Source organism: Lampris incognitus, chromosome 16, assembly GCF_029633865.1.
Source record: "Lampris incognitus isolate fLamInc1 chromosome 16, fLamInc1.hap2, whole genome shotgun sequence".
Lineage (NCBI taxonomy): Eukaryota > Metazoa > Chordata > Actinopteri > Lampriformes > Lampridae > Lampris > Lampris incognitus.
This window is the reverse complement of record NC_079226.1, coordinates 8,677,011-8,691,383: the sequence shown is the minus strand read 5'-3', so window position 1 is coordinate 8,691,383 and position 14,373 is coordinate 8,677,011. Positions and strand designations below refer to the sequence as shown.

The 14,373-nt window shown below is 49.6% G+C and overlaps 1 protein-coding gene across 1 annotated transcript in view; it reads left to right on the top strand.

Annotated features, from left to right (window-relative positions):
- ism2a (isthmin 2a) overlaps positions 1-14,373 on the top strand; it is a 53,383-nt gene that overhangs the window by 21,509 nt on the left and 17,501 nt on the right. The window contains exon 3 of the mRNA XM_056296454.1: positions 11,542-11,842. Within this exon, the coding sequence (XP_056152429.1) occupies positions 11,542-11,842 (301 nt within the window). The remainder of the gene's footprint in view (positions 1-11,541; positions 11,843-14,373) is intronic.

Sequence of the window (14,373 nt, the reverse complement as noted above, 5' to 3'; positions counted from 1 at the left end):
TTTCCAGTACACGATTATCATCGCGCAATACAAAGCTCTCAGTACTCACAGTGACCTCTACAGGCCATTTAACACGAAGCACTATTTTGTTTTCCCCAATTTATTGGAATAATTTGAAAATATATATATACACACCTGAATGAAACCGTACACCGTAAAACGGGAGAGCTGGCTCTGCGAACACGTGGCACGCACAAAGCTCGTGCAAAAGCTCAATAAGGGGGATCGTTTCTCAACCTATAGGTCAGCATTTACTGGACCAGCATGCACCACTTACATGCTAGCAAGGAAACCAAAGCGTGTATAGAAGTGAGACGGGCGCCTTCCCTCTCCCCTCCTCTTATCTGAGGTTTGGATACGGCAGCATCTCACAATCTCCCGTCTTCAAATGCTGGTCCGTCTTTATAAACAGTTGCAGTAAAGAACATAAACAACCCCGGTTTTGTCTAGACCTGCGGCGAGATAATCAGATAAAGTGTGTGTGTGTGTGTGTGTGTGTGTGTGTGTGTGTGTGTGTGTGTGTGTGTGTGTGTGTGCGTGCGCGACACTCAGAACCAGATATCAGGTCATCGGTCTATCCCCCCTATCTCTTCTACATCCATCCCTTCCAGCAGAATGGCTGTGATTTATGAAGTGTGTGTGTGTGTGTGTGTGTGTGTGTGTGTGTGTGCGTGCGCGCACGTGCTTGCATGTTGGTACAAGTCTGATCTTAAAATGAAAATGCCCGCTCCTCACAAAACAGGGCAACTAACAGTAAGATCCTGATTCTAGCAAGGAGGTCATTTTCACTCATTGTGTGTGTGTGTGTGTGTGTCTGTGTGTGTGTGTGTTATTGTACCCACATCTGAAGCGGTTTCCTGTATACTGTCGACAGAGAATTGTGTCGTGAACCAACATCCATGACGTGATGACGTAATGTTCTGAAAACCGGACAAGTCCGCGAATTAATCAAATATTTGAGATGGGGCGTCCCGGGTGGCGTGGCGGTCTCTTCCGTTGCCTACCAACCCGGGGATCGCCGGTTCGACTCCCCGCGTTACCCCCGGCTTGGTCGGGCGTCCCTACAGACACAATTGGCTGTGTCTGTGGGTGGGAAGCCGGATGTGGGTATGTGTACTGGTCGCTGCACTAGTGCCTCCTCTGGTCGGTTGGGGTGCCTGTTCGGGGGGGGGAATAGCGTGATCCTCCCACGCGCTACGTCCCCCTGGTGAAACTCCTCACTGTCAGGTGAAAAGAAGCGGCTGGCAACCCCACGTGTATCGGAGGAGGCCGCAGCCCTCCCCGGATTGGCAGAGGGGGTGGAGCAGCGACCGGGACGGCTCGGAAGAGTGGGGTGATTGGCCAAGTACAACTGGGGAGAAAAAGGAGGGAAAATATTTGAAGTGAATGATTTTTTCTCCCCCCCCACCCCTTTTATTGTTTTCTCCCAATGTACTTGGGCAATTACCCCACTCCTCCGAGCCCTCCCGGTCACTGTCCCACCCCTCTGCTGATCCGGGGAGGGCAGCAGATCCCCCACAGGCCTCCTCCGATACATGCGGGGTCACCCGACTGCCACGCCACCCGGACGCCCAACTGTCCCTCTCTTTATCTGTGCTCTCCCCTCCCTCTTTCTCTGCTACTCTCTCACTCTTCATTCCTTTTTACCTCTCAAGGTTTAACACGCTGTTATGACCTCCGGATGTCACATGGTGCTGATAACGTCACTGTGTGCATGTATGCTTGTGTAACCGGTGATTTTCTTGCCCGGTGCGGGATTCGATACAGGGTGTCCTGCACCACAAGGCGACATCACTAACCGCTCGGCTAAAGGCTCAGACCCGTTAGCTAGGGACTAACGTGTCTTATTAGTAGTTTACACTTGTATGTCATTATAGCGGGTTTCAGCAAACGACCGCTTAAGGGGTCGTCTCCATAGCCAAATGGTGACAGAGCGTATGGCCACATGGTCGCAACCGCCGCTGGTTGCATGTCACTTTATTGCGTCTCACACCCGCCCCCGCTCTCATTTCCTGTTTGCCTCTTCACTGTCACCGTCTAAAAAAGGTACAAAAAATGGCAAATGCAGAGGATGAGCTTCCATGCATGTGTGTACAGTGACAACGTAAAACGTGTAGAACTATTACGTCACAGACGGCTGGGTTTGGGTACGAGGTTAGAAATGGTGATGTTCGGGTAGTGGATTTGGTTTGGGGTCTGGCGTGGTTACAGTCTGGGTAAGGATCTGGAAGATCTACCGTTAATCCGCTTCCCTCAGCGTGTTTCTGTTTCCTCCAACTCGTCAAACAATGTCGTGGGTTTTGTATTTCATGTTTAGGGGCACGTGGGCCACTTGTTTGCGGTCTAGCATTATTTAGTGTATGCGTACATCGCCGTCATCAGATGGACATGTGTGATTTTAACTATGGCGATGGCCACAGTTGGGGTTACGAGTGACATGGAGTTGTGTTTGTTTTCATATTTATTAATACTGTAGCGAATTCGGGGGACAACGCAACCACAGGAACTGCCGCGGCCGGGAAGCGAACCCGTATCGCCGGCACCGCAGGAGGCATCGCTAACCGCTAGACTGAAGGGTCAAACCCGCCAGCGAGCGGCCAGCGTGTCTTCTTATCCATGCACGTTACACTACCTCCCTCCTTCGGGAAGCGCATCTCCGCGCTTAAGCATATCAGCTCCTTCACGCCTCAGGGCGCATGCGCTTCCGATGGCCTTACGGTCGCTCCATCCCACTTCTGACACCAATGTAGCGAATTCGGGGGACAACGCAACCACAGGAACTGCCGCGGCCGGGACGCGAACCCGTATCGCCTGCACCGCAGGAGGCATCGCGCTAGCCCGTTGGCTAACGGGTCAGACCCTTTAGTCGAGCGGTTAGCGATGTCTCCTGCGGTGCGGGCGATACGGGTTCGCTTCCCGGCCGCGGCAGTTCCTGTGGTTGCGTTGTCCCCCGAATTCGCCACAATGTGTTGATGTTGCACGTGGCTCTAACAGCAGCATCGTCTGCACGTGACAGAGGGTTTACGTTCAACGTATTCTGGGAAACGCAAGAGCTGTATACGAAGATTTCATCAGTGAGGCTGGGCCGCAGCGATCACAGTTATCAGCAGTCCTAGGGCGTCCGGGAGGCGTGGCGGTCTATTCCGTCGCCTACCATCATGGGGCCCATCGGTTCAAATCCTTGTGTTGCATCCGGCTTGGTCGGGCGTCCCTGTGGACACAACTGGCCGTGTCTGCAGGTGGGAAGCCGGATGTGGATATGTGTCCTGGTCGCTGCACTAGCGCCTCCTCTGGTCGCTCGTTCAAGGGGGAGGGGGAACTGAGGGGGAATAGCGTGATCCTCCCACTTGCTACGTCCCCCCTGGTGAAACTCCTCACTGTCAGGTGAAAAGAAGCGGCCGGTGACGCCACATGTATGGGAGGAGGCACGTGGTAGTCTGCAGCCCTCCCGCGATCGGCAGAGGGGGCGGAGCAGCGACCGGGGCGGCTCGGACGAGTGGGGTAATTAATTGGCCAGATACAATTGGGGAGGAAAAGAAAATTATCAGCAGTCCTCCACGTTTTTGTTGCCTCTACATCGCTCTCATCTGCTCGTCTACTCTTCCCACATCTCCTCCCTTACACCCCTCCACCTTCTGATATTGACAATGACTGATTTATGTTGCGAGGGTCCCGTTCTCCATCCCGTTCTCCAGCCGTTTTCTGTCCCAGCTCCTCTTCTCTCCCCGTCTCTCCTTACAACTCGTGTCCTGACACGCCTGCTTCAGACCTGTCAGAGTGGAGGACTACTACAGTGCAACGACACAGGGACCCTCATCGCCATCAGCAGCAGATGCTTCCCTGGAATCCAGCGGGTCGAGGCTGGGAGATCAGACTCTCATCCGCCATGCTGACTCTTTCCCCGCACAGGCATCAGGGTGCTGTTGTTTACCGCCGCCACGCTTGACGTCAGATGATGGTGTCTGTAGTTCTTCTTCTTCTTGGAAAGGAGACAGCTAGTCGGTCCATGTCACGTGTTTTTGAATGATTTGTAGGGAGGGTACAGGGGAAAGATATGAAGTATTAAGATATCTAAGATCGGAGGAATGATGATGGTGGTTGCCGAGCTTCATCCTCTAAGAAGGATCTCCCAAGTTAGGCTGACTGTCGGTCATTCACTGACGGTCCAACTTTTCATGCGCCATCTGGACCTGGATTGATAATCACTTGAACTTTGACTAGTGTGATATCTATCCCCGAGTTCGATATAATGGTGAAGGTATCAGTTAAAAAGTAGAGCACACACATGATGAAGACAAGTAGAATCTGCAGACTGTCTACATCTGCTTCCACGTTTCACATTTCGATCCCAAAACAGATGAAGATGCTGTTGGGCTCCAAACGTTGCTCTTGCCATTAAATACAGTAAAAGCAGATTCACGATGTGCAGATTCCAATTGAAACCAGAGAAACGTCCTCCTGAATACTGGGATCTTTTCTGCTGTCTGACTGATTAAACCCTGATTCACAGCGGCGTCCAGGTAGTGTAGCGGTCCATTCCGTTGCCTACCAACAAGAGGATCGCCGGATCGAATCCCCGTGTTACCTCCGGCTTGGTCGGGCGTCCCTACAGACACAATTGGCCGTGTCTGCAAGTGGGAAGCCGGATGTGGGTACGTGTCCTGGTCGCTGCACTAGCGCCTCCTATGGCTGGTCGGGGAGCCTGTTCAGAGGGGAGGGGGGACTGGGGGGGAATAGCGTGACCCTCCCACGTGCTACGTCCCCCTGGCAAAAGTCCTCACTGTCAGGTGACAAGAAGTGGCTGGCGACCTCCTTGGATCGGCAGAGGGGGTGGAGCAGCAACCGGGACAGTTCAGAAGAGTGGGGTAATTGGTCGGATACAATTGGGGAGAAAAAGGTGGGGGGGGGGCTGAATCACGTTTTTTTTTAACTGGAGTGTACATGCCTCCTACCTGATGAAACCTGTCAATCCTGGGCATGATTTCAAGCAGTAGCAGACCGTGGGGTCTTGCACTGGGCGTCCAATGGTCAGATCGAAGACCCTGCCCCCCCCCACACACACACACACACTGCACTCATCGCCAGCAACTCATTGCCTCGAGCGCCACTAAAATCGAAACAATATGCAAACTGTGTCATTAATTCCACATAACAATACGTCCATTACAAAATGGTATTCTGACACCTGTTAACTCGTGTGCTCAAACCACCGGCTCGGCAAGCTGATACACACCTCGTTATTTACCCGCTAAGGCGAATACATTAGCAAAACTGACAACCAGCCTCCCGATGGCCTAGCCGTTCGCTCAGGTTTTTCAATAATCAATAAAGGTAAGAGCTTTCGAGAGACAGAAATTAGGCCATATAGTAGTTCACAGCAGTGAATGTGAGCACTGTCAGCGACCTCAGTCAACTCAACTCTACAGATCATTAATACAGCAGGACTCACCGGTCACTTGAGAACAAAAACCATCCTTCGTTCCTTTTTCCCCCCCTTTGGGAATGTCTCCACCCCCCCCCCCAGCTTTTTCCTCCCCAAATGTACTTGGCCAATTACCCCACTCTTCCGAGCCGTCCACCCCCCTCCGCTGATCCGGGGAGGGCTTCAGACTACCACATCTCCTCCGATACATGTGGAGTCGCCGGCCGCGTCTTTTCACCTGACAGTGAGGCATTTCGCCAGGGGAACGTAGCGCGTGGGAGGATCAGTATCCCCCCCCCAGTTCCCCCTACCCCCCCCCCCACCGACCAGAGGAGGCGCTAGTGCTTCAACCAGGACACATGCCCACATCCAGCTTCCCACCCGCAGACACGGCCAAGTGTGTCTGTGGGAACGCCCAAACAAGCCGGAGGCAACATGGGGATTCGAACCGCCTATCCCCCGTGTTGGCAGGCAACGGAATAGACCACCATTCTACCTGGATGCCCCTTTGTTCCTTGCTGAGAAGACAATCGATCGCCTTCGGCTTCGGTAAAGGGCCTATGGACACCCTTGCTTGCCTGTGTGAGCCCTTCGAGGTTATACCTTGGTCTTTCCCTTTCAGACATTTCTTTTTTCCCATGGGGCCGCGCGACTGCTGCTGTGGGCGATGTGTTGCAATTGCGGTCACTCACTTACTCAAAGGACGACCTGAGAGGGACGCTTAATAGGGATGTTTCGTAGGCCGCGCTCTCAACTTGCGTCAGGTGCGCCGCGGGTCCGGACGGCTTCATGCTTGCTATCTTAAAAACTTCGCCTGGAAAATGGAACCTGAAGCAAATCGGCCACAATATCAATTTGCTCATTAGCCGCCATTCTTCTCGGGTTCCCAACAGTTGCAGCTACAACGCATTATGCGCCCCACGGAATGAAGAAAGACCTACACGTATTTGTTGATATGATAGCAGGCCCCAGAGGAGTCCCAATCACCACAAATCAAATTTTGATTGGTTAATTTTGCTGTCACTCTATATTTATGCCAAGTACACGTTCTGTGAGCACAGCCTGCAACCAGGGACACAGCAGGCCCTGTACGAAGAAGCACGGGCAGAGGCAGGCACAAGTTCCAGCTCCAGATAGAGGGTTGATGGTTATGATAGCAACTGAAATCAAACCAAAACAACTTTTAAAAATCAAATAAATTATTCCCATAACTTATTTTAACAATAACATTATACTAACTAACGTGTCATATTTGCTTAACTAAAAATTACACCTATCAAAAATGGTAGGGCCAGCAGAGAAGGCCCCGACAGCCCCGTCTGATTTTAAGATAACCAGTAAAACACGTTCAGTGGAAAAAAATAACTGACTGGTGTTGCTCTCTGACCTTTCACCCCCACTGCACTGCCTTGCCCCTATAGGTGAGGTAGTACTGAAGATTTTGAGGTAGTCTCATGTCAGGATTGGTAAAAATAAATTTAAAGAAAAAGGATTAGGAACTGTCAGAGTCAAAGGTGAACCTCCACATAACCCCAGTTTTAGACATACGCCCTCTCCCAACGTGCTTTCCACCCTACAAAAACCCTTTAAAACCGTACCTAAGTATTTGTTACGAGGTCCACCAGTTCATAATCTCAGATCTCAATCTCAGATTGCCTGGCCATCACTCCACTCCCCACACCTGATTTCCCCTCCCATCTCACCTGCAGGTAATTTCTCCCCCAACTACCCACGGTACTTACACCAGCCCCCCTTTCACCTGCCCTGTGCTAGCTTGTGTAGTGTTTTGCCACCTAGCTATCCAGCGGTTTCTCTTGTGGTCATTCTGTATGACCTGCCCGTGTACCGACTCTGCTGCCTGATTTCTGGACTTTGTTTCTTCTGCCTGCTCCTTGTCTGCTCCGGTCGCCTGTTCTGAACCGACTCCCCAGGAACCCGGACTATGTCTGAACCTGTTTTCCCGTCTGCCTGCTCCTTGTCTCTCTTGGTCGCCACTCAAACTGAGTTCCAGTATTCTGACCTCTGCCTGCCTTTTGACCACAGCAAACTGTTCTGTGATCTAACCGGTCTGTCTCTGAGTCGTGCATCTGTGTTCTCATATGCCAGTCTCCCTTAAACCATCCCAGCGCTGGATGAATGAGGCCGCTGATGGTGTTGGTAAACCGTTACTCTTGTTGTTATGTGCCGTGTGTGTCATTATCACTGGAAGGTTGTGTAACCGGCCAACAGACAATTTTGCGAGCAGCGATTACGCCCGCGTGGTCATTCCGGGGTAATAGCTCTTCTGCAGTCATGTGAGAATGCTTTATGTCAGGCCATTGTTGGCAATTAACTACTTCATGAGATTAGAAGGCAATTGTGCTGTTTGATGTTGCCGCTGGCCCCCGAACCGCTGAGGTAATTTCAGTCAATTTTGTCAGAAGTCGCAGAGGATAATTGTAATTTGTGAAATTACACTGTAAATTAACTGCTAGCATATGGTTAACTTCTCACATCAGGCTCGTATTCCCGTCGGCATGGCAAATTAAATTGCCGTCTCTTTGAACATGAAAAATGGCCTTGGCTTTCAGAGACATTGGGGAGTTCATTCGAGTGTTGATACGTGTGAGTGTGTGCGTCGTATTGTATTTTCTTAAACCCAGCCTGGGTAACCACTTTTACATTTTGAATTTCTATTTTGTTCCCCTCCAGCTTGGCTGAGACTTGTGAAAGGTCCCATTTTTAGGATCAACGGGAAAATGAAGGATTAACAAATGGGTTCTGCACTGTACCGGGGTGCCTCATACAGTAAAAAGTCAATTCGCCTTAGATTCCACTGCTTAAAGCTGGATGCTGTACATGGACCTGAACCACACCTGGTATTAGGGATGCACTAATACCACTTTTTTTCCAGACCAAGTACAATTACTTATATTTGGGGTACTTGCCGATACCGAGTACCGCTGTGAGTACTTAATAACACCGGTACAGTTCAAACAGTAAATGGACCGCATTTATATAGCACTTTTCTAGTCTACCGACCACTCAACGTGCTTTACAATGTACACCTTACATTCACCCATTCACACACACATTCATACACTGATGGTGGAGGCTGCCATGCTCATCAGGAGCAGTTAAGGGTTCTGTGTCTTGCTCAAGGACACTTCGACACGCTCTCCGTAGGAGCCGGGGCTTGAACCAGCGACCTTCCGATTACTAGACCAGTGGTTCTCAACCTTTTTGGGGTCCTGGACCCCCTGTGTATTTTTGATCTACCCTGAGGACCCCTCCACCTTATCTTGGGGGAGGGGGGTTGCAATTTGATGGAAACAGTAGAAACTGCATTTTAAATTGCATTATAGCATTTATTCACTCTTTGGGGCAAAAATAAGAGCTTTCAGTTGTAACTTAGATATAGTTAACAAAACAGAATTCTTATGCAGTAACTTTCAGATATATGTAACAAAACAGAATTCTTATTCAGTAACTTTCAGATATATATGTAACAAAACAGAATATGTATTCAGTAACTTTCAGATATATGTAACAAAACAGAATATGTATTCAGTAACTTTCAGATATATGTAACAACACAGAATATGTATTCAGTAACTTTCAGATATATGTAACAAAACAGAATATGTATTCAATAACTTTCAGATATATGTAACAACAGAAGTTTTATGCAGTAACTTTTAACAATGCAAACGGGAGCGAGATCTCTTATTGAAATACAATAAATTACACTTGTGAAACAGATGTAATTAGAGAAAAAAGTCCTGTTACCCTTTATAGTTTAGGTAGATAAAGGTCTCAGTCACATTTGAGTAAAATAATCCTATTTCTATAAATGTCATAGGATTTTTAAAAAAATATATTTTATTTTCACGGACCCCTTGCAATTACACCACGGACCACTAGGGGTCCGCGGACCCCCGGTTGAGAAACACTGTACTAGACGACACGCTCTACCTGCTGAGCCACGCCGCCCCTAACAGTGACTTTGAAAACTTGTCAGGTGTTCCTCACTTGTAACAAATTAAATACACGGCCTGGTGGTCTGTCCAGGGTGTCTCCCCGCCTGCTGCCCAGTGACTGCTGGGATAGGCTCCAGCACCCCGCGACCCTGAGAGCAGGATAAGCGGTTTGGATAATGGGTGGATAATGCCGCTGCGGACATTTTAACACTCAACTTTGTGTGTTCCTCAACAAACATGGCGCCGACTGCGTTGCGTGTCAGCCGTGTTTTCTGCTTCACCGCGTGCACCTTGAGTTTAGCCAATGGATAATACAGTCGGTTTTGCAGGGTTTAGAAGTGTAGGATACATTGTATTGAATTAATTAACTAGATCGTTTTAACTGCAGGATCATGGATACACATTGATTTGATTAAATACGAAAAGAAACCCTCAACGTTGCATTGCTGCGTCGCATTGCCTCCGGAACACTGAGGTATTTATTAATCATTTTTTAAACAGGTTGTCCTTGTTTCCTTTTACAGTTCAATGTAGTTTTTACCTGTTGAAGCAGGAAACGCAGCTGGCACGCAACCACACGCAACACAGATGCAGTTGGCCACATGCGTGCCTGGGCTGTCTGCACACATCCAAGTTACACAAGCTCGGAACTTCATTTCTTACTCGGTTTGGACAAATGGCAAGTCAGCGTGTCCGTCTGCTTCTCAGCCATCGCTTCGAGTCGTCTATCTGGGTCCATTTCCTCCTCTTGCCGTATGCAAACAGAGGCACCGCTCACTTTTCCGCAGGAACTGTCTAGCCGGGTATCGGGTGCGGTTGTATCGGAGTAGTTTTACAAGTGTGATTATGAGTACATGAGGACGGTATCGGACCGATATCCGATACCGATATCGCACCGATATCGCACCGATATCCGATACATGTATTGGACCAATATCCGATATCGGGCCGATAACCGATACCTGTATCGGGCCGATATCCAATACCGGTATCGGTGCATCCCTACCGGTAATGATGCAGAACTCCTCCTAAGGTGTTTTAATAAAGATACTGGCATTCGAAAGTAAAGCCTCGTTTTGTTTTTAATACATTTTGCTCGTCCATTAATGCTCTTATTTTTACTCCCATGATTGAATCAACAGGAGAGCTGACATGTTTTCAACTTTTTATCAAATCACTCTGTGTCGATAAAATGCGAGACAATCCTCATCAGGTGTTTTGAATGATTGGCACCCACCACCCGAGAACACAAGTATTCTGTTTCTGGATGCAAACCAACTTGTGATTCATAACGTGTAGCTGTACCATCTGGCGAGAGGGGGGGTGCAAAATGTATTTGAGCACAGCAAAAGTAGACATGCTGTTGTCAGACGTTCTAGATTGGGGGGTTTTTTTGGACATTACAATCCTCAACGGTAAGAAAAGAGGCGTCCGGGTAGCGTAGTGGTCTATTCCGTTGCCTAACAACACGGGGATCGCTGGTTTGAATCTCCGTGTTGCCTCCGCCTTGGTCGGGCGTCCCTGCAGACACAACTGGCCGTGTCTGCAGGTGGGAAGCCGGATGTGGGTGGGTGTCCTGGTTGCTGCACTAGCGCCTCCTCCTGTCAGTCGGGCGCCTGTTCGGAGGGGAGGGGGAACTGGGGGGGAATAGCGGGATCCTCCCACGCACTACATCCCCCTGGCGAAACTCCTCACTGTCAGGTGAAAAGACGCGGCTGGCGACTCCACATGTATGGGAGGAGGCGTGTGGTAGTCTGCAGCCCTCCCCGGATCGGCAGAGGGGGTGGAGCAGCGACCAGGACGGCTCGGAAGAACGGGGTAATTGGCCAAGTACAACTAGGGAGAATAAAAAAAAGGGGGGGGTCCAATAAAACTAAAACCAAAACCCACTGGCAAAATCTGTTTTTTTCCCCCTTCCTGCAACCACCCACCACAATTCTTTAAGAATCTCTCTCATTATTCTATCACTTGGCGTTCGTCATTGCCCATGCGGTTTCATTCCAGGTAGGATTTCACAGACACATCAACTCTGTAATAGTCCCCCTTACTGAACTGAGAACAGACACTTTTTCAGCCACATCCAGCTTTTCTGACGCGGCACTTCAAGAGAAAATGCCGGGATGGAAACAGGCCTAACGTGTCCTTGTTGTTTCTGGACAGGTGACCATCGAGGTGGTAGACGACCCACAGACAGAAACGGAGATGGAAATGGACTTGGCCAAGGAGGGTCAGCGCAACGACTGGTCGGTGTCCTCCTCAGACTGGGCCAACGGCCACAAGAAGCTGTTTTGGCCTCTGTTCTGGGAATATCCCGAGCTGCCGGAGAACGGGCTGGGCTGGGCCAGTCTGGAGGAGCCGGCCGAGGACTACAGCTTTGAACCAGAAGAGCCCGTCCTCAGCGGGGTGGGAGGTGACTGGGACGGGCGCTGGAACAAAGGGTGGGATGCCAAGGATAACTACGGTACACCCCTCTCTAATTCCCCTAATGCTTCACACATGTTGTATTTATTCTGTTGCCGTTGTAGCGTTGAGCAATATGGAAAATATCACCATCTCGATCTTCATGAGGACTCTGGTACACTATCGACATATATCACGGTATGTGCTCACGCCTACAAAAGAAACATGCTTAAGAATTCACACTGAAATATTTGGTGATGTAAAATATAACATCCAAGCAAAACTAGTTGGTAGATACTACTCCCTCAAATACTTCACACCCCGTTCTGTGAACAATTTTTGGTTTTAGATTCTTATTCATTTTGTCAACAAAATTGTGTATCATCAAATGGCAATATCCAAACTATCCCGATACAGTACCACTGAAAGACGATAACCGATCATGTTGAATTACTGCCCCGGCCGGTTTGTGGTATAGCAAGGGAAAACCAAGACTGTTGTCAGGCTTAATAATCTCTTATTTCTCATTTGCTAATATTACCAAAGTTATTTCACGTTTCAAAAAGCATGAAAACGGATGTCCTTTTATGCCTGCAGATTTATTCCAAACATAAAAGGACATCACCGGGGCGTCCGGGTGGCGTAGCGGTCTATTCTGTTGCCTACCAACACGGGGGTTGCCGGTTCGAATCCCCGTGTTACCTCCGGCTTGGTCGGGCGCCCTACAGACACAAATGGCCGTGTCTGCGGGTGGGAGGCCGGATGTGGGTATGTGTCCTGGTCGCTGCACTAGCGCCTCCTCTGGTCGGTCGGTGTGCCTGTTCAGGGGGAAGGGGGAACTGGGGGGGGGGGAATTGCGTGATCCTCCCACGCGCTACGTCCCCCTGGTGAAACTCCTCACTGTCAGGTGAAAAGAAGCAGCTGGCGACTCCACATGTATGGGAGGAGGCATGTGGTAGTCTGCAGCCCTCCCCGGATCGGCAGAGGGGGTGGAGCAGAGACCGGGACGGCTCGGAAGAGTGGGGCAATTGGTCCCCAAAGTACAATTGGGGAGAAAAGGGGGGGGAATGCCCCCCCTCAAAAAAAAAGAAAAAAAATCATCTACGTGATGAGCTGCACATTTTCAGATCACTGGCATGTGTTCCTACATTTTGATATTTTTGATGGGAAAAATTTTTTTTGCTTTTCTTTTTTTACAGAGCAAAGTGCAAAACACGACAGTGTTCGTACGGTATTTGACAGGCGGCAGTTCGGACCGCGGTTCAGACGGCACTAGGCGTGACTCGCCTGACCCTCCGCTGTCTCTGCGATAACATTCGTGGCTCTTTACAGTAACGTCGGCACATCAACTTTTAGCGTATGTGTACGTTTCAGAAAGAAAACGCAGCCCCGTGAAGGAGCCGGCGACACGGGGGGGCTCACACAGCGGGGGGGGGGGGCACTTTCAAAACATGCACAGAAGAGGGGCGGGACAGCTTAAATACCCCGAAGGATTGCTTGACAGCATCTTATAAAAGAACACTTTGAAAACACTTCAGGAAACGGATGTACCCCCCCCCTCAAACACACACACACAGAGACACCCCCCCCCTCGTTTTCCAAGACAATAGTGAGATAAGGTTCCTCAGTGAAATGTTGCGCTTTTAGCTTTTACAATAAGGTTTCACTGTTTGGATGGTGGCCCCTTATCACGGCTGATGCTGTGTGTGTGTGTGTGTGTGTGTGTGTGTGTGTGTGTGTGTGTGTGTGTGTGTGTGTGTGTGTGTGTGTGTGTGTGTGTGTTGGCATGGGGGAGTCAAATAGGCCAGGGCAGTTATACTGCAAGCTGTCGGGAGATTTGTCGTTCTGTTGACTTGCCTTTGTGAGAGGCTGGGTGCCTCGTTCCTCTCTCTCTCTCTCTCTCTCTCTCTCTCTCTCTCTCTCTCTCTCTCTCTCTCTCTCTCACACACACACACACACACACACACACACACACACTCTCCCTCTTTGCCTTGCCCATGACATGATTTATGATAGGGTCTGCTCTCCTAAGGCCCACTAGATAAACATGTCTCTCTCTCTCTCTCTCTCTCTCTCTCTCTCTCTCTCTCTCTCTCTCTCTCTCTCTCTCTCTCTCTCTCTCTCTCTCTCTCTCTCTCTCTCTCTCTCTCTCTCTCTCTCTCTCCCCCACACACAGATAAACACAAACAATCCTTTCTCACTGCCGACTATCTGACCTAATGCGCTGTGACTTTGATCACTGATAGACCCACAAAGACAACGGTGAGGACTGATGACAGCATGAAGCATACAGTTGTATCAACGGGCCTACAGTGATTACTCATCAGATTTTCTGTCCAAATCCTAATTTACTTAGTCACTGTTGCAACGTCCACTGAACTCTCCAGGTGAGCTGTGCTCTGATATCACATCAGCAAGGTAAATCAACAAGCTGACACCTTTGGGCAGCCATAAATGTGCATGTTGATGGCGATAAATAGGGTTTTTCCACAAAGTTTAAATCCATAGGAGCCAGCTATTCAAATGTGATGGTACCCGCGCAGGAAATGTGTCAAGTCTGCCACAGATAGGACGAAGACGAAGAAGAAGGAG